Here is a 27,260-nt window from a genome sequence, read left to right as displayed (position 1 = left end):
CCATGGATACTTGTGATTGTTGTTTGGGAAAGAAACAGAGAGATGGGTGAGGGGGAATCGACAAGGAATTATCTTATTATATTTAATTATTTTATCAGATATTGTGATACAATATTTTGTATTGTTATATTGTTTTAAAGGTCTAGCCTCAAGTTAAGAATCGTAAGGTTATGAATATAACCAAGTTCTATGAATACTAGTGACGCTCAGCCGTCATCTGCACTAACCTCACTTTGTGCATTTGCACTGAATAAAAATTCACAATGTACCTTTACATACCAACATTCGTCTGGCCACACCCCCATCCGCTACCTTCATAAGCAGGTGTGTGGCCACACACTCGCCTCCTTCCCAATCTTTCACCACAAGGCGAGATCAGCTGAGCGTCACTAGTATTCATAGAACTTGGTTATATTCATAACCTTACGTTCTATATCATACTAGCTTCCGCTCAGCGTCATCTGCACTACGGGAGCTGAGCGGGAGCTTGAAGCTCGACAAATGTACCCCACTGAGGCCCCTCACAACCATCAGAACCGGGGAGGACCGAGCCCCCCCGACCCTCCCTAATGGAGGATACTCCCCCTATTAGAGGACGGGAGGGAGACGGATCCGACCGTGCGAAGAGAAACTCGAGCAACTCAACGCACAGGGTGAGCAGACCGTGGCTTGACCCCACGACTACCCACACGCACAACCCGCATGCCACCAGGGAACGAACGGAAGGAACAAACCTCGTTATCGCCCCCAAAAACACGGGGTCGAGAGCAACTCAACCCCGTGGCAAGGCCGTAGCAGCGGAGCGCGAAGGAAGACCCAGACCCACTGAAGGGACTGGATCCCCCGGAAAAAGGGGGCCCGGAGAGGTCAACGACGCCACAGCATCAAGACCTCACCAGGCGGTCACTTAGTGACACCGCCCCCCACATCGCCAGCGTATTCGGACAGGGCCCCTCCAAGAGCGAGCCCTTCCCCCCACTAGCACGCCGCCTGGCACACTGACCATGGCAAACTCAGGCAGTCAGCATGGCCGTAACTCGAAACACTCAAAAGGCTACACTGCAGCGGAAGCAGGCAGCGCACCGGGGAGACGACCCCAGAGGGGGTCGATCCCTCAAACCAGGCAGCAGGCGTTTGACCCGAGCCTGGAGCACTGCGGACGAGACAGGCGCCAAAAGGGGTCAACTGAAACAGCACCCCCGGCGGAAGGGGCGTATGCTGGCATTGTTGCGCACCATGACAAAGTCTCCACCAAAAAACCCTGACCCAGAGGGGCCGAGGCAGAGAAGGCTGACACGATTGGCAGACGTCATGAACGTGCAGGGGCACACTCAACCGGGTAACCCGGGAGTTGACTCTGCTCCAACACACCAGGGAATCAACCACCCTCTTGGTACCACATGCGGTGGTTGTTCCTATAACCCCTCAAGAAAAAACTCCAAAACACACCTGCGGGTACACACTGGCTATACCGCAGTACAAGTGTTTTAGTTTTCAAAAAGGGGTTATTCCAGGCCTACGGGTCGACGAAACAGAACTTTGGACCGGGCCCGGCGGCTCGGGAAGCACACAGGGATGCCAGAGGAGGTCCATAAGACCACCCCAACAGCCCCCTCTTCGCCATGCGTAAGAGAGGAGCGAAAATAATGGAAAACCAGCCCCTTTATGATAACGCAGGGTACAACCTGTACCCAACAAAGGGTCTCCATAACGCCCAACCCTGTGACACCCGGGCCGACCGGCATTTTTCCCCCCAAAAAAAGCACAAGTCCCTCAGGGTACCAGAACAGCAGATCTGCGTCCCCGGCGGACAACGGGTTAACTGACCTGGACCAGCGTGACCAGAACCAGTCCCATGCCCTAATCACGCCGACATCCCCACTCCAAGAGAGGGGGTAGGTACGCGTGTCGATCTAAAACATGAAAAGAGGGCGCCACCCAGACGGTCCCATTCGTACCGCGCTCAGTGGCCCACCCCAAGGGCGTGAGACCCCTCTACCTATGTTTTGATCTATTCCGTTAACATCCCCCAGATATGAACGAGAATTCGTCGAGACCTAGTAACAGGCGCTCGGAAGAGAAAACCTCCATCCCAGTTGCCCTATAAAAACGCCGTTTTAATAATGAGCAACCAAGGCGTACCAGCCCTATGCGTGATTCTTATCAGAAACACCCCGAGCCAGCACTATGTAAGCGTCGAGACCCAAACACATCAATGGATAGTCTAACCAGACACCAGACATTGGTCCTTCAAGTCGCCTGGGAGAACGACAAGGAGTTGTCGTGCTTCATGTTCTTCCCTTTTTTTATTAAAAAAGAAAGAAACACAGACTGACATGAATCCCACGTGACGCGGCTGAGGGTAAAAATTGTTTTCATATTTACATCCTGCTACCCTCACCACAGAGAGGAGACGGGAATCCTCAGAGAGACTTCCCACGTGAGCCATGAATTGAAAAGTCACGGTAACATTGAGCCATGTGACCAACAGACTCAAGTTACACGTATATCGAGCGTAGCAGAACACTAAGTTCCTACGCTCTGCCCCGACAACTTGACAATGACAGACCCTACATACGGGTCTGAAAAAAAACTCACGGAAGCCGTCGTCCAATAGAAACGTGCCCAGTGACGTATTCTATGACGGGGGTAAACCCATGACTCAACCGCCCGTGATAGGTGTGGAGTCAGGGAAACCCTTCCCCCCCCCGTGCCAAGCTGCCTAACAGCTTGGCCGGACCGAATGAAAAGAGAGTAAAAAAAACGACAAATCAGAAGAGGGAAGGAGGGGTTTATCCGGTACCCCCTCGCAAGCCCAACCCTTGAATACGACAACAACAATAGCCATATGATACCTTAAGTAGCCAATATGCTAATGAACAGCGCAAAGCTAATTCAATGCGCGCTAGCCACAGACAAGTCTGTGAACAGGGTTTATAACAAGGCCAAAGTTATATATGTGTGAACCCGACACCCGTGTTTATGTTGCAAGACACAGAAAATCTGATAGAGAGAGAAAGCGGCCTGAACCGCGGTACCTTTACACACACGAGCATTACTGCAGACCAACACAACAGTGTTGCGGCTCAATATCACTATTTGAGCAACAGAGCACACAACTAACCTCTACCTTTATGTGAAGAACCTAACCTTCAGGTCGAGGCAGAAAAAAACCTTTTTCAACCGAGTGTAAGCTGCAGGCCTTGCTTAAGCTCTAACATAAAATGTAGCGACCAACAAGACTTAAAGTCTAGCCCTTCTATCAAACCCACACTAGCAAAAGGTTCACACATCGTATCCCCATCATATGTAGTGAATAAACACACAGTTTGTAACAAAAAATAGTCCCTCCCAGGAGGGACCTTTTATTTCTTTAACAAAATCATACGATGGGCCGGGAAGGGAACAGGGAGGACCACAGAGGGAAAAAAGTCACTTTAGCGACGCCGGCCACGAGCAGCTCGGGACTTGCCACCCCGGGGAGCCCCGGAGGGACGGTAAAGGATAGGAGGCTGGTCACGACGATCCCTACCGTCACCTCCGAGCGTGGATGGGCTAGCTGCAGTGGCGGAGGCGCCCTCTCTCCTCCTGGCCTTCTTTGCTGAAGGTCCAGCAGTGGCGGTGGTAGCAGCGGCGGCTACGGTGGCGGAACCCCGACGACGAGCCTTCCGTCTGACTCCACCGGCGACATCGGGCGGGGGGAAATGAGGCTGGAGCACGGAACGCTCCTCCTGCATTTCCCTGCAGGTTGAGGTCATCAGCTGCAACGCCGACCCGAAGAGCCCAGCATCGGAGAGGGGTGCCGTCAGAAGTGGAGTCCTCTTCCTTTCCGGCACACGCGCCTGCTCCAGCCAAAGGTGGCGCTGGGCTAGAGTGGCCAGGGCGCGTACTTTCCCAGCGGCGACAGCCTGCAGCTGGATCAGATGCAGGATGGCTCCTGCCGACTGGGCGAGCTGATCATGTTGCAAATCGGTCAGCTCCGTACCGCCCGTCAGTATCCCGGACAAGAATCTCGCCAGCTGCGCGATGTTAGAAGTGGCAGCCAGAGATTGAGTCGCGGAGATAAATGACTGGTCACTCCAGTAAGCCAACCGCCTCGCCGATTTCCCTTGGGGAACCGGCTTCCGTAATGGCTCCCACACCACCTCAGGACAAAGGAGAGCTGCCATCGGCCTATCAAGCCGAGGCACCCCCTCCTTCATACCGTCTACCAAACCCACCACCCTCGTGACTCGCACGTAGGCGGGGGTGAGGCCCATGATGTGGGAGACCACCTGTCCCTGACGGACGTAGGCCTCCATCGAGGGGAAAATGGACAGACAACACCCATCTCTCTCACAGGACGGCGTTGCCATAGATGACCTATGAGATCATCAGGGACAGGAACAGGCAGTGGCTGCGGCAGCGGCACGCCGTTTGCGACTGCCGCCGCCGCCGCCATGAGCTTGGGGAACAAAGCACGCAGTTCCCCCTGCATACTTTCCCCCACCAAGCTCACGTCCCTCACGCGTGTTGCTTTTTAACAGTGGAGGAGTGCAAGAATGTGACAATGTGACCATGTGACCGCGGCAGCGCGAGAGAGCGGCAGTGCGGAAATAGGCTGTCTATTGCCATTCTCTAAGACAAACGCTAACCTTAACCAGCTCCTTAACAGCGCCTAAACTTAACCTTTCTAACCTTAACCAACTCCGAAACAATGCCTAACCTTAACCTTAACCTTAACCATGCCTAACCTTAACCGGCGAAAGAATACACGTTAAAAAAATTAAAATTAAAAAAAGTTGATGGGATTCGAACTTGAAACCAACGGACCGCAGGACCGCCGCGCTGCCAGGTGAGCTAAGCTTTGAATGAGAATCATGGCGGTTTACGGCTAAATAATGCCGCAAGCTCTGCGGCTCCGCTCAGCGGTTGCCGCGCCTGCCGCGGGGCGTGTCGCAGCCAATCAGGGAAAACGCGGAAGCATTCGGCGCACTCCTTCGCTGTTAATAAGCAATAGGCGTCCCTCACATGCAGCAGACTACTGGTTACAGAGCCACATTCTGATGTGGCTGATAGCAGGGCATCCCGCCGCCGAGTCGGAGGTTCTAACCCAACATCCGCGTACGAGGAACCCCAAAGAGACCTATCACCCCCCTCCAGTGTTACCTGGACGGGCGGCGGACATGTCTCCACCGGGGCGTCAAATAAGAACCCGTCTGCTTCTACCATGTAGTCCTCTGTTTCCATCGGCCATGGAGAATCAGACGCATCCTCATCCGGCTCCAGCAACTCACCAAAACCAGGCCGTTCGCGTCTACAAGCCACCATCTTACGACGGGAGCGAGCCGACGCAAAAAGTTTGCGTCTCAAATCCTCCGCCACCAGAGGAGCCGGCCGCCCAACAGCAGACGACTCTCCGGCGGCAAAGGAACCAGAGCCGGAACCAGGCCATCGCACAGGAGACGGCGCCGGTGCATCAGCTCCTTGGAGAGGCAAACTACCTATCGGACGCCTACCGGGCGCGGCTGCCGACCACGAAAGTGGCCTCAACCGCGCTCCAAGACGCACAACAGAGGAGGCAATGGAGAACCGCTGGTGAAGGGTAACGTTGCTAGCGCGACCCTCCGAGGTAAACATTATGACTTAGCTTTTTTCTTTTTAAAGTTATGAGAGAAAGAAAAAAGTAAGAACAAATTTAAACACGTAACTCAACTTTCTTCAGCTTAAACAACCTCGTCAAGTGATGTATATAACAGGCACTTCCTTGTGGTGAAAGTGAAGAAGGAGGCGAGTGTGTGGCCACACACCTGCTTATGAAGGTAGCGGATGGGGGTGTGGCCAGACGAATGTTGGTATGTAAAGGTACATTGTGAATTTTTATTCAGTGCAAATGCACAAAGTGAGGTTAGTGCAGATGACGCTGAGCGGAAGCTAGTATGATATAGAACTACATTGGCTTTTCATGTCATTTCAAACCATTGCAGTAGTAAGTGTAAACCTATGGTATTACGTCGACTCGTCTCCTATTGGATTTCCTAGTGATGACCAGCCTCCTTGTGTTATTCACCTAGTATTTCTGAGTGTGAGTGAAGCACATCTCTTCTCAATGTCACCTTCTCTCATTTACTATGTCTCTCATATTGCAGCATTCACAACACGGATATTCGTGTTATCTTCTATTGTAATATCGATATGAATGTTATTGTTCAGCTGTGTTTTGTATGCCCATAGTTGACACACTGTGCTTGTTAGGGCTTTGACAACCTGAATGTCGTTTGTCTTGGCCTAAGTCCTCGATGACATATGCCTATCAAATCCCTGGCACCACTACTCTGCGATGTCACCATGCATGTGTATGTATGTGTGTGTGTGGGGGGGGGGGGGCATGGGTCAGACAGAGAGAGCACTCGCACAGTGGACAATGGGTTCCCAGTGTCCATCGCTCTGAATGCCATTATTCAGAGACATTGATAATCTCTTGTTGTTGTTTGTTTGTTTGTTTGTTTTAGTTTTCTTCTCCTAAGAATCAACATTCAAAGTATAATGGCATTCATGCAGGGTCAGTCTTGGAAGCTTTTGTGTCCTTTTAGGTGTTAACTGTGTGTGTACAGAGTTCACTTTTGTGATGGTTGGCAACTGTTTTGGACTTGGAAACAAAACCCTTTGCTTTACACGGTGCCACCCATGAAGAGCTGAGGGAGCTGGGAGTGAGAAAAGAGACTTAGCTGAACTGTTACTAGTTGAAACAGAGGGGTCAGCTCATGGAATACAACTTCTTGGTGCAGTTTGCGCCTCACGCCGTTTCTCGGGAGCTACAGTACTGAAAACACTGCGTTAGGGACTTTGTTGGCCTGTTCTTTGCCATGGCAACAGATCTTTGGAGGATGCCGAGTTAACTATGGGAACGGCTGGAAGGTGAGCAGAGTCATTACAGTTATTACAGAGTCGTTTAGTGTTGTATACGCCTGCATTTTCATCAATTGTTGTTGGGTTTAGCACGTGAGGAGAGCAATGCACCGGCACTGCCAGGGTTAGGGGTTTGATTCCCACAGGGGGTATCCATACAAAACACTTAGCCTCATATTGACACAGTGTAATGTTGGCCTAACCATCTTTGAAATCCATGCTTCTTATTTGATGGAAAATTACCAAATGTGTGAAACCAAGCCAAGGAGGTGAGGTGCTCGGAGACGGGAGTTAGGAGCGATGATGTCATTGAAGACAGGAGTTAGGACGATGATGTCGTTGAAGAGGAATCCCCCCGTCCTCACGCTGAATGAAATCATCTGAAGCAATCGAGAGAATGTGAATCATTGCTGAAAAAACAAGACCCTTAACAGGAGAGAGAGAGAGAGCAGAGCCAGGCGATAAAGACAGTCAGGTTTGGATTTGTTGAACGGAATGGATATTGGTGACACAGCTGCATGCGAGTAAGTTGTGGGAATTCCCTAATAGTGTATTATCTCACGTGAGATTAGAGTCTTCTAGAGTTTTAGATTAGATTAGATTAGATTAGATTAGATTAGATTAGATTCAGATGTATAGTCATTATACAACACAAGTACAGCACAACGAAGTTTGGCATCCAACCAGAGTGCAAATGTAACAGTAAAGTGCGATAGTAATATACAATGTACAGGTGAATAAACTGGGTATAAATTATATAAATGAGTACTACTGAGTAATAATGCTAATCAGATGTATGTACAGAGTTGTAGTATTATTATGTACAGTGATACAGGCATAAAGACACTATGGTAGTAAGTCATACTGGCCAGCAGCATAACTAGTAAGAGTAGGTAAGGGATATGTACAGATATAGATCTAGTATCTACAGATATGTAACAGGGTTATATGCACAGTTATATGTTATATGTACAGACAGATGTGGATATACAGAGTTATGGGTTATATGCGGGTGTATAAGTATATAGAAGGATTATATGCAGGTATGTTCAGACAGATTATGGAGATATCTGTATATATATTAGAAATCCCCAAATAGAAAGACTTATTCCTGAAAGGGTTAATGATCACAACGGTTTGTGCTCTTGTTATATTGTTATTGACCGTAAGAGAATTCTGCACATATTCATGCCATATTATCAGATTAATTTTGAGACTGCTGTTCCATTCATATTATTAATGCTGCTTGGAGTTCAGCCAACCAGAGATAATGACACATTATCAGCGGGAAGAGTCATAAATATGGCTGACTTTTTATAGAACATGATCTCTCAGGCCTCACAAAGTGAAAGCAGGAGCGATGGCATTTTTGTACTTTGCTTTGAAGAACAATGCTGTCACGTTTTCCATTGTACACTGTAGTTCCCCCCCCCCTCTCTCTCTCTCTCTCTCTCTCTCTCTCTCTCTCTCTCTCTCTCTCTCTCTCTCTCTCCCCTCCCTCAGTCAGTCACAACATTCATCTTCATCTCTATCTTCTCCACAGCACAAAGAGAAAACACAAACCAACTCATCCCAGCTCCAGTGTAGAGGGGGAAACACATTCCTGCTCAGGCATGGCCAACCACAAGTAAGTTCTGACAAGGGGGGGGGGGGGAGAGGTGGCAGAGGAGATAGAGGGAGAGAAGAGGTGAATGAGAGAGATGTGGCAGATGAGAGAGAGGGAGAGGGGGGTGACTGAGAAAGAGGAGAGGTGGCAGAGAGAGAGAGAGAGAGAGAGGGGAGAGGTGGCAGAGAGAGAGAGAGAGAGAGGGGATGACAGTGAGGAGAGGTGGCAAAGAGAGAGAGAGAGGATGACAGAGAGAGGAGAGGTGGCAGAGAGAGAGAGAGAGAGAGAGAGAGAGAGAGAGAGAGAGAGAGAGAGAGAGATAACTTTGTAGATTCCTCATTTACCAGATCTGTCTAGACAGCATCAGTTAATCGTATACCTGGAATGTCTCACCCATTGTAACTGACATGGAAAGTTTTAACTGCTTTGGACACAACAAGATGAGACAAAGAGCAAGGATAACAAATCACTTAAAACACGTACAACTTGATTGACAAACATTTCAATGATGTAGTATAAGGAGGTAGCTTACCAATAAGGGCCTTCAAAATGAACAAATACCAGTGTTTGTTGCTCGTCTCCGTCAGAGAGGACCAACCAACCTTCTCATAAAGGACACAGTGATGAGTGTCGTATCTATCATTAGTGATGAATCTGAGGGCAGAGTGATAGACAGAGTCCAAGGATTTAAGGGTTGATGTATGAATTACATCACCATAGTCCAAGACTGATGCTTTGACAACTCTCTTCCTACTAATCAAAGGAAAGCTGGTTCTGTTTCTGTATAGGAAGCCAATTTTCTGTCACAACCCGGAGGCAAGGTTGTCCACATGGAATTTTTTTTATCCACTTTTTTCTCCCCATTTTTCTATTTTTCTCCCATCCCAATTTCATGGTATTCAATTCTTCCCTCCCCTGTCTTGAACGTTGCTAGACTATGCCTCCCACTGGTCGGCTGTAGTGAGGACAGAAGCCTTGCATCACGTGTCCCCTCCGGTACACGAGGAGGCAGCCTGTCGCATCTTTTCACAGCAGCAGCTCGAACTCTCAGTGGCGAGGAGTAACGCATGGGAGGCTCACGCCGCCCCCGCTACTTCCTGTTTCCGCCACACCGGCGTCACCAAAACCGACCTGTAGGAGTCGCTGTCCACAACGTCCAATCCCCACCCACCGGCTTTCCCACCCTCTAACACTTGCCAATTGTTTTAGTATGAACGACCGGCCAGCCGGTAGCAACGCCGAGAGCTGGGCTCGAACCCAGCGTCTCCTGCGTTAGTGGCGAGCGCCTTGCCCACTGCGCCAATCAGCCGCCCTTGTCCACATGGATTTTTTTTTTTGTATTTCTTTATTGCAGGAAAAATAATTTGTACATTTACAATTGTCAACATCGTACATTTTCCATCTTTTTCTTTTTTTTCCCTTTCATTTCCCCTTCCCCTCCCTCATACCCACCCAATCCCCCCCACACCGAGGTTGTCGAAAACACATCCGTAAAATATTCAAACATACAGCATAGATGCTACTGGGAAAGAAAAACAAAAAACAATAATAATATCAATCAGACCCATCTGTATCATGCACAAATATTTAGATAAAAAGAGGTAAAGAAAGAACTTAAAAACACAAAAAGAAAACTCTCTAGCACGGCTGTGGCTGTGGAAGAAAGTCATCAATGAGATTATTTCACTCTGCTTATAGTATTGTGGTAATTCTTGAGTAGTTTGATCTTCTGCAGCTGTGTCCCCCGTTCCCCTCTCCCTCCCCCAGTTACCCACCCAGCCCCCGGGGGTCTCATTCACACCCATACATACCAGGACAGGGAAGGGGGGGGGGGGGGATTAGAAAATAGGAATAAAATAATAATAAGTCTCTTCATTGATAGTCAGGGTATCGATGTGTTGCAGAAATGGTTGCCAGGTCACATGGAATGTTTCAAGGGAGCCCTTTAGGGAGAATCTGATTTGCTCAAGCTTAATGCAATGTAGTATCTCATGTATCCATCTGTTGTGAGTGGGTGGGGAAGGGTGTATCCACTTAAAGAGAATAAGTCTCCTAGCGAGGAGGGTAGTGAACGCCGCAACTCGTTTTGCAGCCCTAGATGCAATCGAAGGGGTATTCGGGATACCGAAAAAGGCAGTGAGTGGATCAGGGTCTAACGTCACACCCAGGACCCTACTCAGTGTATCAAATATTGCAGTCCAAAACTCTGTGAGTTTGGGGCACGTCCAAAACATGTGCATATAATCGGCTGGAGATTGTTTACATCTATTACACGCATCCGTTCTATCCGGGTATATCTTTGCTAACCTCGCATTGGTGTAGTGAACCCTATGCAGGATCCTACACTGCAGCAAACTATGTCTTGCACATATAGAGGAAGTGTGTACAAGGTCTAATATATGATCCCATTGTTCATCTGTAATGATAATTCCCAGATCTTCGTCCCATTTGGCTTTTAGGGAGTCTAAGCAAGTTGGGTTCATCCAAAATATTTTATCATATATAATTGAGACAAGCCCTTTCCGCCCGGTACCGAGCGATAGGAGAGGGTCCGTCCTAGAGTCTGGAGGACGGCCAGGGAATTGTGGGAATTGGTTCTGAACAAAATGTCTGATCTGAAAAAAACGGAAAAGGTGGGAATTTGGGAGACAAATTTTTTTTGATAATTCTGCAAACGACGAGAACACACCTCCGGAGTAGAGGTCATTAATGGTTAGCAAACCATTGTTCGCCCAGCTTCTGAATACAGGATCAGAACAGGACGGTAAGAATAGGTGATTGCGAGAGATTGGAGCTAGCCCCGACGGAGCGTGTAGGCCAAATTGTTTCCTAAACTGATTCCAGATTTTCAAAGTATCCGTTACAATTTGGTTCCGAGCCACCTGTTTAATAGGGATCGAAATGGGTAGTTGGGATGTTGCCACAGACCAGAGTGAGTACTTTGAAGAGGAGACTTCCATCCGAGCCCATTGGGGTTGGTCTTCTTCCTCCCTCCTGGTCCTCCAGTAAAGGAGTTTGTTTATATTACATGCCCATTGCCCAGTAGTAATAGAGAAGATTGGGCAAAGCCAAACCCCCTTCCGATTTGGGAAGTTGCATGATCGTCCTCTTAATACGTGCTCTTTTGTTACCCCACAGGAATGAACCTATAAGTTGATCAATCGAAGTGAAAAAGGCTTTATTAATAAATATTGGTATATGCTGAAAAGCGTATAAAAATCGGGGTAAGACCACCATCTTTATCAGGTTAACCCTTCCCAGAAGCGAGAGGGGGAGAGAGGACCATCTCGTCAGATCTAACTTAAAGCGATCCAGCAGAGGACGGAAATTTTTTGCAAAGAGCTCCGTCTGTGTTTTGGCCATAAAAATCCCTAGATATGTGAATCCTTCCGTGGCCCTTTTAAAGGGGAAAAGCGATTGAGGAAGCCGTTCCGCAGATGCATTAACAGGTAAATATTCACTTTTCTGGAGATTAAGATTGTACCCAGAGAGCTGCCTATGTTGTTCTAGAATATCCAGGATAACAGGGATGGACGATGACGGATTGGAGACATAAAGTAGGAGATCGTCTGCATACAATGAGAGTTTATGAACCAGGCCGAACCTCTCAATCCCCTCAAATCTGTCCTCACTGCGAAGCCATATGGCTAAAAGTTCTGCGGCAGAACTTTTCAACATTAAACATTTAGACGGAACAAGTCACGAATAAGAATAACAAAACAAATGGCCTAAGAATAGAATAAAATGAAATAGAATAAAAATAGAATAAAAGATACAGTAAATAAATACAGTAAAAATATACTGAAGTCTACAGTAGGTGTAATAATGCACAGTGCTGTTTAAAAAGTAAGAGTCCAGGAAGATGGTAATTGTCACTCTGTGCTCAGTGATGCAGTGAGGCACAGTGATGCATTGTAAAGTCTGATGGCTGTCGGAATGAAGGACTTCCTGTGCCGTTCAGTGCTGCATTTAGGTAGTGTGAGCCTATAACATGCTCCTCCTGTCAGCCAAGTCTGTGTATAGTGGTGGGTGGGAGGGGTTTTCCCTGATGGCCTGGAGCTTAGCAAGGTTCCTCCTCTCCGCCACCCTCGCTAGAGTCCAGCTCCACCCCAACCACGCTACTGGCCTTCTTGACCATCTTATCCAGCCTGTTTGTGTCCCCTGCTCTCAGTCCGCTGCCCCAGCAGGTCTGTTATATATATCCGTTCAGTCTGTTTTTGTATAAGTGAAAGTTCTTAAGATAGAAAGAAATTAGATTTTTCAATTGCCTCTCTGCTGTTTAGTTCAGCACCGTGGGCAGCGCCAAGCAAGCCACAGCGTATAAAAGGGAACCCGTGTTGAAAAACCATTGTGCCCCCCCGAGAACATTTTATGCCCCCCCACTAATTTGCTTCTGCAGCCTGGTCTGGCTGCCAGCGACCTGTGCGCGCGGTCCAATTCTGGAGGGGTAGGGAGGGTTTCTGCCCCAAAAACCTGGGATAAAAGGGTGGCGAAGAAGGATGTTGGTCTCGGGCCCTCAATCTGTTCTGGTAGTCCAATGATTCGAAGGTTATTACGCCGCCCACGAGCCTCGAGGTACTCCGCTTTAGCCTTTAGCATAGCATGGCTAGCCCTCAGATCGGCACATGTAGCCTCCAGCGACGCAATTTTTTCGCTTACAGATTCCACGTTCGCCTCTTTGTGGTTTTCAAGCAGGGTGGCCAGCCAGGCCTTGCTAAAAGCGTCGTCCGCTTCCTCTTCTTTCTGAACATCGCCCCGTTTTGGTTTTGGAGTCTTGGATGTCATCTTTGCGAAGACAAATATTTAGTTAGCTGTATCGATACTTGCATATAAACAAGAATTATGAGGGTTTGGAGTCTTAAAACGTAGAATTTAAAAAAACATGAGGGAGAGAGGGAAAACGCGTCCTACTCCCTGCTCACCATACCGGAAGTCGTCCACATGGAATTTAAATGTAAATGTAGAGCCACACACCAAGATATTTATATTCAGTGACTCTCTCAATGCTAGAACCACTTACGGTAGATGTGTACACCATCATATTCAATATTTCTGGCTCTAGAAAAGAGCATAAATCTAGTTTTACTAGCATTAAGAACAAATGTAAGTTTAATAAGAGCTTCCTGGAGGGTAATAAAGGAGAGTTGTAAGTTCTCAATGGCCAACTGTCAGCAATACAATAGCCTACACAACAGTATCATCTGCATACAGATGGGCTTGACAACCATTCAGCAAAGACACAATATCATTAATATAATGATGGGGCTTTTCAGCTTCTGCTGTAATAGGTAGCCAGGCTGTGTGGCATTTGATTGGATGATTTAATTCAAGTAATGCAGTCAAAGTGGGCGTGCATGCGTATATGTATGTACTGTATGTATGTATGTATGTATGTATGTATGTATGTATGTATGTATGTATGTATGTATGTATGTATGTATGTATGTATGTATGTATGTATGTATGTATGTATGTATGTATGTATGTATGTATGTACGTACTGTATGTATGTATGTATGTATGTACTATATGTATGTATGTATGTATGTATGTATGTATGTATGTATGTATGTACTGTATGTATGCATGTATGTATGTACTATATGTATGTATGTAATGTATGTATGTGTGTATGTTAGGGCTGTCCCCGAAGCATGTTTTTGGGCTTCGAACTTCGTCAGGGTTTTTCGAACGGACGTTCGAACCTTCGTTTTAAATTTTTTTTTATATATAAATATCCTCAAACTAAATCCTCAATTTGAATAAAGTGATTAATCTGATTAAATTAGTCTTTAAAAAAAAAATTAAATCAACTTTCTTTAATGAATATAACTCATCAGTTTTAATACTATAATATTAGTGTAGCCTAATCTTTAGGCTGGATAAGATATGCCTCCTAAAGTGTCTAAATGGAAGTACAGGCTACAGGTGTTCCGGTTTCGACAAAACAATTATAGAAACATGTGAAGTGCACAATATTTCCTCGTTTAAGCCACTGCAACGGCTTTGCCTGAAGAATTTACTACATGACCGGGACGTTCTAGCTTGTTTGCTGACAGGATTCTGGAAAAGTTTGGTCCGTTCGGAGGCAGCTTCCAGGGGAAGTGCATACACCAGAAATTCTACCCCATAGACACTTTCGGCAGTAGTTCTTTACCAGGCTTTATCTCATGGAGATAAAAAATCTTTATCTGCAACCGTGAAGAAAAACCCCATTTGTTTAAACAGAATGAATAGACACATAAAACATATTTTTTTAAATAAATTTCTTTTTTATAAAAATAAAAAAATTCAAATGTTGATTTAGAATTAGAATGCCAACGTAACGAACGAAGGTCCGAACGTTCAAACGTTTGGGCTCAGCCCTAGTGTATGTATGTGTAACGGATGGTATCGTGAAGCGCAGGAAAGAAGGGCTGGGGTGAGTAGCGGTGCTATGGGTTAAACTCACTCTCACATCCTCAAAAGACGCATAGACCCAGTACTTAGAAGTGGATTCACCTCTTGGTATAGCGGTCTGTGTTGCTGCAAAGTGTTGTGTGTTGTGGTCAAAGTTATGTCTGTGGAATCATATATTTATTTTACATTTTTTGGACTTCATGGTGTTCTTGTTTTGTTCTTGACTTATTTACTTGTCATAATAGAACATTCTAGAACATTTGTGATGTCACAGTATGATGTCATAATCAAACATTCTAGAACATTTGTGTATCTATTCAACAATTCTCTCAGAAGATCTCATTGTACATCTTGAAACAGACTAAACAACATAGATTGAAGCCTGCATTTCTCAACCAAGGTGCCTTGCCTACCGTTTTGCTGTGGAAAGAGACAATACAGAGACAATACAGACCCTCTCCCGTTGGCCGGCGGTGCACAGGCATCACCCACACTTTCACAATTTCCCTGCGTGGAATTGTCTAGTTTTATTATTATTATTATTATTATTATTATTATTATTATTATTATTATTATTATTATTATTATTATTATTATTATTATTATTATTATTATTATTATTATTATTATTATTATTATTATTATTATTATTTCTTTTTTTTATGACTTATACTTTATTGAGTTTTCTTTTTTTTTCTTTTTGCACACAGTACTTCAGGACATTACAATGAATGACATATCTTTTGCATCAACATGGGTCAGTCCTGAAGGACAACACAGACACCTAGACCACTAACGTCTAGGTTACAATGACACCCCCCACATGGGGGAAAGACAACAAAATAAGAAATAAAATCAAATAAAAATAAACACAAACTAAAAATTCAAAAAAAATTAACTAAACCCGAAAATAGAATGGAAAGTAATAACAAAACAAAAGAAACGACACAAAACGAAAAAATAAAGCTACATTAATACATAGAGCCAATCTTGTCGACATAAACATGGTGCGTTTGTCAGGTATTATATAATCATGTGCAACGTCGCTGTCTTAGGCAAGTGTGCCCCCCCTCCATTTATAGTGAGTGAAATTGCAGATATTTCCCCCATTTGCTAGTATATTTTTCTCCTTTCTCTCCTAAACTAAAAGATATTTTCTCATAGGCAGCTACCCTACCCAGTTCTCCACTCCACTCTCGGAATGACGGGCCTTCCAGCCTCTCATTATTATTTATTTTCAATTTATGTTCGAAATAAATAAACGCATTCATTCTAGATATCTGGCCTCACGCGGATCTCACAGCTGTGCCCGCACAGTGCAATACTCCAATTCAGCCATTGGCAATTCAGCCATTGGGTGGGTGGCGCTGCTGAGCGGCCCTCACAGCGCGGCCCTCACAGCGTGGCCCTCACAGCGCGGCCCTGAGAGCGCCGCTGGCTCTGCGGCTCTGCAGCTCTGCAGCTGTATACTATTGGACCACAGGGCCTAATTTTGAGTGAAAAAGAAAATTAGAAATGTGGGACCATTGGGCTGTGGGAACATAGGGCTGTGGGACCATTGGGCTGTGGGAACATAGGGCTGTGGGACCATTGGGCTGTGGGAACATTGGGCTGTGGGACCATAGGGCTGTGGGACCATTGGGCTGTGGGAACATAGGGCTGTGGGACCATTGGGCTGTGGGAACATAGGGCTGTGGGACCATTGGGCTGTGGGAACATAGGGCTGTGGGACCATTGGGCTGTGGGAACATAGGGCTGTGGGACCATTGGGCTGTGGGAACATAGGGCTGTGGGACCATTGGGCTGTGGGAACATAGGGCTGTGGGACCATTGGGCTGTGGGAACATAGGGCTGTGGGACCATTGGGCTGTGGGAACATAGGGCTGTGGGACCATTGGGCTGTGGAAACATAGGGCTGTGGGACCATTGGGCTGTGGGAACATAGGGCTGTGGGACCATTGGGCTGTGGGAACATAGGGCTGTGGGACCATTGGGCTGTGGGAACATAGGCTGGCTGTGGGACCATTGGGCTGGTCGAACATAGGGCTGTGGGAACATAGTGCTGTGGGAACATAGGGCTGACCCCTATACCCGTTGGACGCTTAGCTGATGCTTGTCTTCTCCTTCTCAGAGACAACGCTGAGGAGTTCAAGGTGCAGACGGCAAAGCATCCCAACATGAACGCCGCTCCCCTGCGGCCGCCCAGTGAACAGTCCAAAGACCGGGCGTCCAGGAGGCTCTCGGACGAGTCCAACGGGACCAGCGAGGGAGGGGTCGGGGGGGCGTCCACGCCCGTGGAGGTGACGGCCCTGGAGGAATCATTTCGCCGCTTCGCCATCCATGCCGACACGCGAGCCACGGGCAAGGAGATGCACGGCAAGAACTGGTCCAAACTCTGCAAGGATTGCAGCGTCATCGATGGCAAGAACGTCACCCTCACCGATGTGGACATCGTGTTCAGCAAAGTCAAGTAAGATTCGGAGTAGATTACAAAAGGTTTATTGTCTACTTCTGGAAATTTGCCTCTTGGTTGTAATCAAAGATAAGAATCACTGGCACGGACATGAACAGACACTGGACACACAACACGACAGAGCTTCAGGTACATAAACTAGTATAACATCTATCACTACATAAATATTTATTACTACATGTCACATACAAAGGTCTAATAATAACAGAAATGTACCTGGACTGGGTTGTTGTGAAGCCAACCCGTCCGCCTGTACGTTAATGCCAAGCAAGCAGTGCAAAAATGCTTCCGCATTCGTCACCGCACGCTAGTGCGGTAAAGCGCCCTTCTTTTCAGACAAATGCTACCGTGCGTGCACCGGCGGCGGCGTGCTCGCTCAGGTGCGTGCGTGCGCCGGCGTGCTCGCGCGAGGTGCCCGCGCATGCGACACGAGCGGAGCTCAATATATATAAGTCACCGCCCCTTATTCAGTATCCAACAAATAGCTCAATCGGCAAGGACACATGGCTGTGGATCCTATGGCTTGTTTGCTGGCGAGTTCGAATCCCATCGAAAATATTTTTTAACGTGATTTTCTTTTAACGTGTATTCTTTCGCCGATTAAGGTTAGGCATTGTTTCGGAGTTGGTTAAGGTTAGAACGGTTAAGTTTAGGCGCTGTTAAGGAGCTGGTTAAGGTTAGAGTTTGTCAAAGAGAATGGCAATATAATTTCTATGGTTAAGGTTAAGGTTAGGCATTGTTTCGGAGTTGGTTAAGGTTAGAACGGTTAAGTTTAGGCGTTGTTAAGGAGCTGGTTAAGGTTAGAGTTTGTCAAAGAGAATGGCAATAGACAGCCTATTTCCGCGAAAATGAAAGGCGCATTACTGCATGCCACTACGGTAAATTTTTGCACTGCTTGCTTGGCATAAAGCTACACGCAACCCGTCCAGTAAGTGCATTTAGCACAGGTCCCGGTAGGAGGAAATAAATAAAAGCGTTTTCCAAAGTAAATGATATTTATCATACAAAGGGGAATGAAACCCGTAAACACACACAATAGGGATAAGGTAAGGGAGAACAAACAGGGATATACCATAAGACAACCAACACTAAACAACAAGGTAAACACTAAACAAACAAAGTTATCAAGAGTGTCACAGGATACAAGCAAAAAGCCACATGGTTGGCAATCTAGGAACCACCCAGCAATAACATAAACACTAAGGCTATTAACACTTTGATTACCGGCCATTAGCATGGTGGTTAAATGCCACCACCCACTTCAATGATAGCGTTGTGAACGCATAATCTCTGTTTTAAATTATGGCTATGTGTCTAATCTGCCTGTCGCTTATCAATGACTTGTTTGCAGTCAACATTGTCGAAACGGATTGTTTTTTAAATCGGTTAATTTCCGTTTTATAGCATTTTGAAAAGTCCTCGTTTTCAAGGAAAATATATAGATTCCGTGATAAAAGGCATTTACAGGAATATTCTGGAATACACAAACACGTTGTCATTTTTCGGCCTATTTATGAATCGCTTTCAAATAAACGCTAGATTATCGATAGTATATGTGTACTTATGCACGCTATAGAGGCGGGCTGAAAAATCTTTCTCTGTGGGATGGCCACACCTCTCCGGTTTCATGTTTCCTTGTCGGGCGAGGGCAGCCGTTCTGCCGGTTCCATCGAAGCGCGTCAAATAACCCCGATCCATATGTTGTGGTGGATTATGCCGTGGGCCAAATGGACATTGGATGTATCAGATGGCGATCAAACAATTGGAATATTATTTTTGGAATACTCCCGATCACAGGTAAGAATGATCTGATGTCAATTTTAGCTTGATTGATTGATTGAAAAGTTTATTAACAGATTGCAGAATGGGTACAGTACAGTACAGCTCAATACATACAATTGTTAAGAGGATGCAGACCTGAGAATGACTTTCGTCTTGTTTCCATCAGGGTCCCCCATTTTCAATTCATCATATGACACACACGACATACAGATAGACAGTACTGCTACATCTATACATTTATGACATACCAGATTTGCAAATACAGTACTGTTTGTGATACTAAAAAAATCCAGAAAAAGAGTGTATATACATTTGACATAGAAACTGTGCATTGGAGGAGGTTGGGTAGGTGGGGTGGGGCTGTACATTGGAGGTGGGGGGGGTTGGGTAGGGGGGGGGGGCACTGTACATTGGAATACTGACATACATTTGACATAGAAACTGTACATTGGAGGAGGTTGGGTAGGTGGGGTGGGGTTGGGTGGGGCTGTACATTGGAGGTGGGGGGGGGGGTTGGGTAGGGGGGGGGCACTGTACATTGGAATACTGACAAAGCCATGCTTGGTCTTTATTGTACAACTGGGTTAGGACATTTGTAGGGGCCAGTTTCGAATTGCAGTCTCCCGTAGGTGTTCTTTGAGAGTGTTTTTGAAGGTGGGTAGTGATTCACATTCCTTTACAGCTTTGGGTAGGGCGTTCCACATTGATGTGGCATAATTGCGAAACGTGTTTAGTCCCTTGTTTGAGACGAATCTGGGTTTTACATGATTTGTGGAGCTCCCTCTGGTGTTGTGATCATGGTATTCACTGACCTTTGGGAAGTATTTTGACATGTACATGGGTACCTTGGTCGTGTAGTGTATCTTGTAGACCAGGCCCATTGCAAGTTGCTGTACTCTGTCGTCTACTCTAAGCCATCCTAGGTTGGCAAGGTGTGCAGGGGTGAGGTGGGTTCTAGGAGTCAGGTCAAGCAGTAGTCTGACTAGTTTGTTTTGAGATGTTTGTAATTTGGTTTTTAGTGCCTTTGAGGTGCTTTGGTACCATGAGGTGCAAGCATAGTCGTAGTACCCTTGAATGAGTGCTCCTGCCAGAGTCTTCAGGGTATTCTTGTTTACCAGAGAGGAGATCCGGTACAAGAATCGAGTTCGTTGGTTGACTTTTCTTATTACATTGGATGCCATTTTGTCACAGGAAAGATTAGCCTCTAGGATGGAACCCAGGTAGGTAATTTCATCTTTCCTTGTGACAATATTGTCACCCACTGTAACTGAGAAGCCGTCGGTCTTGCTGAGTTTGTTATTTGAACCGAAAAGAATGGACTCTGTTTTGCCCATGTGTAATGATAGTTTGTTGTCGGCGAGCCATATGCAGATTTTGCCTAGTTCCGAGCTGAGGGTTTTTTCAACCTGTAACTTGTTCTCGTCAGAGACCAGCAGGGCTGAGTCGTCCGCAAACAGGAACAAGTTGCAGTCACAAGCTGACGACATGTCATTTGCATAAATTAGGAACAGTAGTGGTCCTAGTATGCTTCCTTGTGGAACACCACAGTTCACTGTGAGGGGGGGGGGATAGGGTACTGTTTACCTCCACCATCTGTTCTCTCCCTCCAGGTAGGATTGTATCCAGCTCACTGATAAACTATCAAAACCAATTGCTTTTAGCTTGTCAATCAGAATGGTGTGATTGACAGTGTCGAAGGCCTTTTGTAGGTCTAGCATGACCATGCCGCAGTATTTGCCCGTGTCCACCTCTTGCTTGATCTGGTCGTTCAAATAGAGAAGGCATGTGTCAGTGGAGTGGGATGTTCAGAAGCCAGATTGGAATTCGTAGATTAAATTTTTATCCGCGAGGTACTTTTCGACCTGTTCGTATACTATTTCTTCCATGACTTTCGAGATGGATGTAAGGATAGAAACAGGGCGGTAGTTGCCTGGGTCTAATTTGCTGCCCTTTTTGTGCAGGGGTGTTACTCTCGCTATTTGAAGTCCTTGGGGACGTGTCCCTGTTTTATGGAGAGGTTTATTATGTGTGTGATGACTGGGGTGATGGCGGCTGCTGAGTCTCTGAGGAATTTGGAGGGGATGTTGTCATGGCCAGTGGCCTTGTTCGGTTGGAGGGCGCTCAGTTTATTGAGTACCTCATCTGTAGTTACCATTTCCAGTTTGAAATCGTCTTTGTGGACGCCTAGGTTCTTGTAGTATGCTACTATGTGTTCTACCCCATACTGCCCTGAGTGGGAGGGTAGTTTGTTTACCAGTGTTGTGGCTATGTTTGTGAAGAAAGTGTTTAAGTAATTGGCTACATCCAGTTTGTCTGTGATGAGCGTGTTGTCCGTCTTTATGTTTATGTTTGAGAACCTGGTTTTAAGTTTTTTACTGCAGCCTAGTTGATTATTGAGTAATTTCCAAAGTTCACATGGTTTATTTTTGTTTTCCTCAGTTTTGTCATTGATGAAATTTTTTTAGCAGTTTTGATCATGGAGTTTACGTCATTTCTTAGTCTGTTTCTTTCTAGTTTGAGTTCAGTCACGTGGGCTTGGAGTTCACTGCTCGTGCTTTTGGTAAGCTTTGACTGACTTTTACGAAACTCAGAGCTTGATCCTGCAATGCTTTTATACAGATCGGGCTGATAACCGTTTTTAGTGTTCAATGCGAATGCCGTTACTGACAATCAAATAATCAGAAACGCCCCCCCCCCCCCCCTTTCATGCATTCATGATGGAACATAATACCTATGACATAGATTTTATTTCGGGATAATAGTGTATACAGGCAAGAAATGGCAACGTCTACAGTGGAATGGACGTATAGGGCTTTAACCCAGCATTTCATGAATGACCCTAGACCGCTCTAAAACCATACTTATATTCACCACGGTATAACACAGGAACGTATGGATGGAAAATTGTATTCTTTTTCACAGATTGAACGATAGATAGGTGATGTCAAATGGGCCATAGTATTGTATCCATAGCTCTAATAAAGAATATAGTTATAGCTCTACAAACAAGGTGACAGATCCCTATCTATCTACTGGTGGCGTCGCAACAGACGGCTTCGTCTAATAGCTGGCACTCAAAGTGTTAATGAGTGATTGCCCTCAGCTGCCGTCATCATCGGGCAATCAGCACACTCTACAGGAAGGGACGGGCGGCACCTGAGATGGGGGGAAACAAAAAGAGGGTTTATTATTATTTTTTTTTTTATCCACTTTTTCTCCCATTTTTTCTATATTTTCTCCCATCCAGTGTTGCAGTGCTGGTATAACTCGGTATAACGGCGTTATACCTCGCTCACTGAGGCTGAAGTACGCGCAATCGCGCACGGAAATGTTCCCGCGTGTACGCGCAGTCACGCACACAAAAATCCGCTGTTCCCATTCGTTGTAACTAAGTACCGGCTCGGCCCGGGCCGCGGCCACCGTTTTTACATAACAAAAGCACAGGTAGAGTAGGCTGAGCAAACGTCCTCTTTTGCCCGGACATGTCCTCTTTTCACGCCCTGTCCGGGGCGTCCGGGGGGGGTTTATTAATTCATCGAAATGTCCGGGGTTTCACTGTTTTTCAGTTTCAGTTTCAGTTTCACGGCCCTTTGCGAGCATCTGAAGGCTCGGGGCTGCATTTTTCGCCGAACATATAAATTACCGAATAAAGCGCTATTCGTTGCCGTTCGAATGCCATCTGGATCGCCAAAATCCGTGCCTCGGTTCTCGAGTTACATGCCGATATGTCAGGCATGCGACTTTTTACATGGCATTATCCAACCGGACTCCCGGAGAAGCATGCAGCTGCAGAGCCGCAGAGCCAGCGGCGCTCTCTGGGCCGCGGAGTAGGGGGTATATGCAGAGCCGCAGAGCCAGGCTGGACGGGTATAAGTGGTCTGGACAAGTATAAGTGGTCTGGACAAGTAGTTGCGAATGGGGGGGGGGGGGGGGGGGGGGGCGGGGGTTCGTCTCGTTTACATAGGTACATTATACATAGACAGTAATGTTACATCTAGACATGTAATAATAGAGTAAACTTGTACCCATACAGTGTTACATCTAGACATACCAGATCTAGTAATAATAGAGTAAACTTAATTTTCGTCTCAGTAACAATGTTCATAAAGTGTTGAGTGCTACAGTGTAGGTTAGTTTATTAGGACAATTCCACCATTGTGGGGCAAGGACTAAGAATAGGCGACTTCTCTTTGATGACCCGACTTCTCTTTGATGACCCTCCCGGAGCTTGGATAGGAGTAGGAATAAACTGTACATATACAGCACTGTTTGAACCTGGCACACAACATACTTCACATGTCATTTTTCTTTTTGTTATTCCACCATTGTGGGGCAAGGACTAAGAATAGGCGACTTCTCTTTGATGACCCGACTTCTCTTTGATGACCCTCCCGGAGCTTGGATAGGAGTAGGAATAAACTGTACATATACAGCACTGTTTGAACCTGGCACACAACATACTTCACATGTCATTTTTCTTTTTGTTATTCCACCATTGTGGGGCAAGGACTAAGAATAGGCGACTTCTCTTTGATGACCCGACTTCTCTTTGATGACCCTCCCGGAGCTTGGATAGGAGTAGGAATAAACTGTACATATACAGCACTGTTTGAACCTGGCACACAACATACTTCACATGTCATTTTTCTTTTTGTTATTCCACCATTGTGGGGCAAGGACTAAGAATAGGCGACTTCTCTTTGATGACCCGACTTCTCTTTGATGACCCTCCCGGAGCTTGGATAGGAGTAGGAATAAACTGTACATATACAGCACTGTTTGAACCTGGCACACAACATACTTCACATGTCATTTTTCTTTTTGTGGAGACGAAGATGATGAGTACCGGTCTTCTCCTCAGACAGTTTTTCAATACAAGTACGACTCAAGACACAGAACATTAGTATGCAAAATAAAAAATGAACACAGATTTTGAGTGTGAATGAAAACTTTATTGCAACAAGATTGCAGAATGGGTACAATACAGTACGGCTCAATACACACAATTGTTAAGGGGATGCAGACCAGAGAAAAAAGTTTTGTCTTGTCTTCTCGTACTGAAAACGTGACTGTTAGCACAGAGACGGCTGCAGTTACACACAGGGCCATTTTCGTTTCGTTTTCAGGGTCAGTTTCGCTTTTCAGAACGCAACGTAATGGCAGGCAAGTTGCCCAGTCCACACGAGCGCTGGATTTAATATAACCATGATTGTATGTGCGCAGTTGCACTGTTCGGCCACACACAACCGGGGATTTGCTACACTGCAACCCCGGTCTTTGAAAACCGGAGTCCAGGGGCGCACAACAACCAGAAAGGGGCTTGGGAATTGGCATAACGACTAACAGTGGGATGGGAGAAAATTCGTCTCCACAAAAAGAAAAATTACATGTGAAGTATGTTGTGTGCCAGGTTCAAACAGTGCTGTATATGTACAGTTTATTCCTACTCCTATCCAAGCTCCGGGAGGGTCATCAAAGAGAAGTCGGGTCATCAAAGAGAAGTCGCCTATTCTTAGTCCTTGCCCCACAATGGTGGAATAACAAAAAGAAAAATGACATGTGAAGTATGTTGTGTGCCAGGTTCAAACAGTGCTGTATATGTACAGTTTATTCCTACTCCTATCCAAGCTCCGGGAGGGTCATCAAAGAGAAGTCGGGTCATCAAAGAGAAGTCGCCTATTCTTAGTCCTTGCCCCACAATGGTGGAATTGTCCTAATAAACTAACCTACACTGTAGCACTCAACACTTTATGAACATTGTTACTGAGACGAAAGTTAAGTTTACTCTTATTATTACTAGATCTGGTATGTCTAGATGTAACACTGTATGGGTACAAGTTTACTCTATTATTACATGTCTAGATGTAACATTACTGTCTATGTATAATGTACCTATTGTAACCCCTGGTTCAGATTCATAACTAGCATAGGAACATAAATAGTTAATGTTAGTAGGTAAGAACTTTCTAGACAGTAAAACATTCTAGGCCCAGACTCCCCAAAACCCCATAGGATTGTGATAATGTAGTCCTGGGATAATATGCACAGGGACGTGCATTAGGATAGAAGGGGAGAATGTAACCCCGGGTTCAGATTCATAATTATCAATTACATAAATAGTTCCTGTTTATCTCTGAGCTACCACTTCCTGTTTTACCATGAGGTCCCACTTCCGGTATATAGCGTATGATGTCATGATTTGAAGGTTCTGGAACCTTTGTGATGTCATCCTATGATGTCATATAGAACGTTCCGGAACATCTTGGTTTCCAATATATACAGCCAGCTCTCAAGCAGCCAGCTCTCTTTCTCCTCGACCACCGGACCAGCAACATCACCCAGACGGACCGGACTAACCAACCGACTGGAAGCCGCAAGTCTCCACCAGCATCCCGGAGCAGTCCAGACCACCCATCACCAAGCGTGCTCAGCTGGATAGATACCATTTGATAAGACTAATGCCAGCCTGATGTGAATCCCCATGATGCTCAACTAGTGCTCAACTATTGCTACACCATTAGTCCGGTAGGATTGAACTGAACGAGACTACAAGGACTTCCAAGGGAGGCAATCCCGTTCCTCTTATGTTATTTTGATATTGTATTTTGTATTTGAATTGATTTAACTGGATATATGGATACAGATATTCCCCTATAAGAGTTAGAGGGTAAATGCTACCATTGTATGATGTTATAATAGAACCTTCTAGAACATAGAACCTTCTACACCGTTTGTGGTGATGTCATAATAGACCATTCTAGATGACACATCGATTATCGCCGAATCACTTCCTGGTTTAAAGAGTTTAAAGGGCCAATTCACCTAATAAGGTATTTGCATTCCCTGATAAACTAATATAGAGTTACCGATGATAACCTCAGAGACGTCTGAACGAACCCCAATGTGTTGATCCAATCGACCTAGGCCTTGATATCGACCTAACCCTCCCGCAAGGAGAGGTTACTGACCTAATCTAAAAGGGATCCTTCAAAGCATAAGTTATACTTTACGTACGTATGTATTATTACTGTTTATCTAGCGCGCTTTTAATTAAAACACCGGTTATTGTTATAACTCTGCCTCTGGTCTACTATTCTTTTAATTGTGTATATTACTCCTTGTCGCATTCGGACCTAGAACTGTGCCCGTGGCAAACAGCTGTTACTGGTATTAACACAAGTGCTACACTATGTAAACGAGACGAACCCCGCCCCCCCCCCCCCCCATTCGCAACTACTTGTCCAGACCACTTATACTTGTCCAGACCACTTATACCCGTCCAGCCTGGCTCTGCGGCTCTGCAGATACCCCCTATTGGGGCCGCGCGCTGACGGCCGCGCTGTGAGGCAATAGTATTCAGCTGCAGGACGAGAGCACCAACACTCTCAGGACCGCAACACTTTAAGGACCCACACTAGGACCCTCGCTTCCATTGGCTGATTTGGGTCACATGACCGTCCCACCCAATGGCTGAATTGGAGTATTGCACTGCGGGATTGATTGATTGATTGATTGATTGATTGATTGATTGATTGATTGAAAACTTTATTAACAGATTGCAGAATGGGTACAGTACAGCTAAATACATACAATTGTTAAGGGGATGCAGACCAGAGAAAGACTTTCGTCTTGTTTACATCAGGGTCGCCCATTTTCAATTCATCATAACATATATGACATACACGACATACAGATAGACAGTACTGCTACATCTATACATTTATGACATACCAGATTTGCAAATACAGTACTGTTTGTGATACAAAAGTTTCATACGCTGCTACCTTTTTCAGCTTCTCTATTTCAAGGCAAAAAAAGAAAAAAAAAAAATCTGTGCCAAAAAAAACTGTGCATGCGCGCGCACGCGCGTGCACATGCGCGCGCACGCGCGTGGACCGTTTGACCTACTGTCAATTTGCGACTGCACCACTGCTCCCATCCCAATTTCGTATCATCCAATTCAACCCTCCCCTGTCACGAACGCTGTTTCTTGCCTCCCACAAGCCGGCTGCAATGTGGACTAAGTCATACATAGCACAAGTCCCCTCCGGTACTTGAGGTAACAGCAGTCGCATCTTTTCACCTGCGCAGCTCGATCTCTCAGTGTCGAGG

General features: G+C 45.9%; 1 protein-coding gene across 1 annotated transcript in view; it reads left to right on the top strand.

Moving 5' to 3' along the window:
• tppp (tubulin polymerization promoting protein) overlaps nt 1-27,260 on the top strand; it is a 59,685-nt gene that overhangs the window by 17,668 nt on the left and 14,757 nt on the right. The window contains exons 2-3 of the mRNA XM_084336111.1: nt 8,432-8,515; nt 17,025-17,363. Coding sequence (XP_084192237.1) covers nt 8,502-8,515; nt 17,025-17,363 — 353 coding nt within the window. The 5' untranslated portion in view covers nt 8,432-8,501. The remainder of the gene's footprint in view (nt 1-8,431; nt 8,516-17,024; nt 17,364-27,260) is intronic.

The sequence above is a fragment of the Notolepis coatsorum genome, assembly GCF_963971535.1.
Source record: "Notolepis coatsorum genome assembly, chromosome: 19".
NCBI classification, from domain to species: Eukaryota; Metazoa; Chordata; class Actinopteri; order Aulopiformes; family Paralepididae; genus Notolepis; species Notolepis coatsorum.
This window is presented reverse-complemented; position numbering and strand designations above follow the sequence as displayed.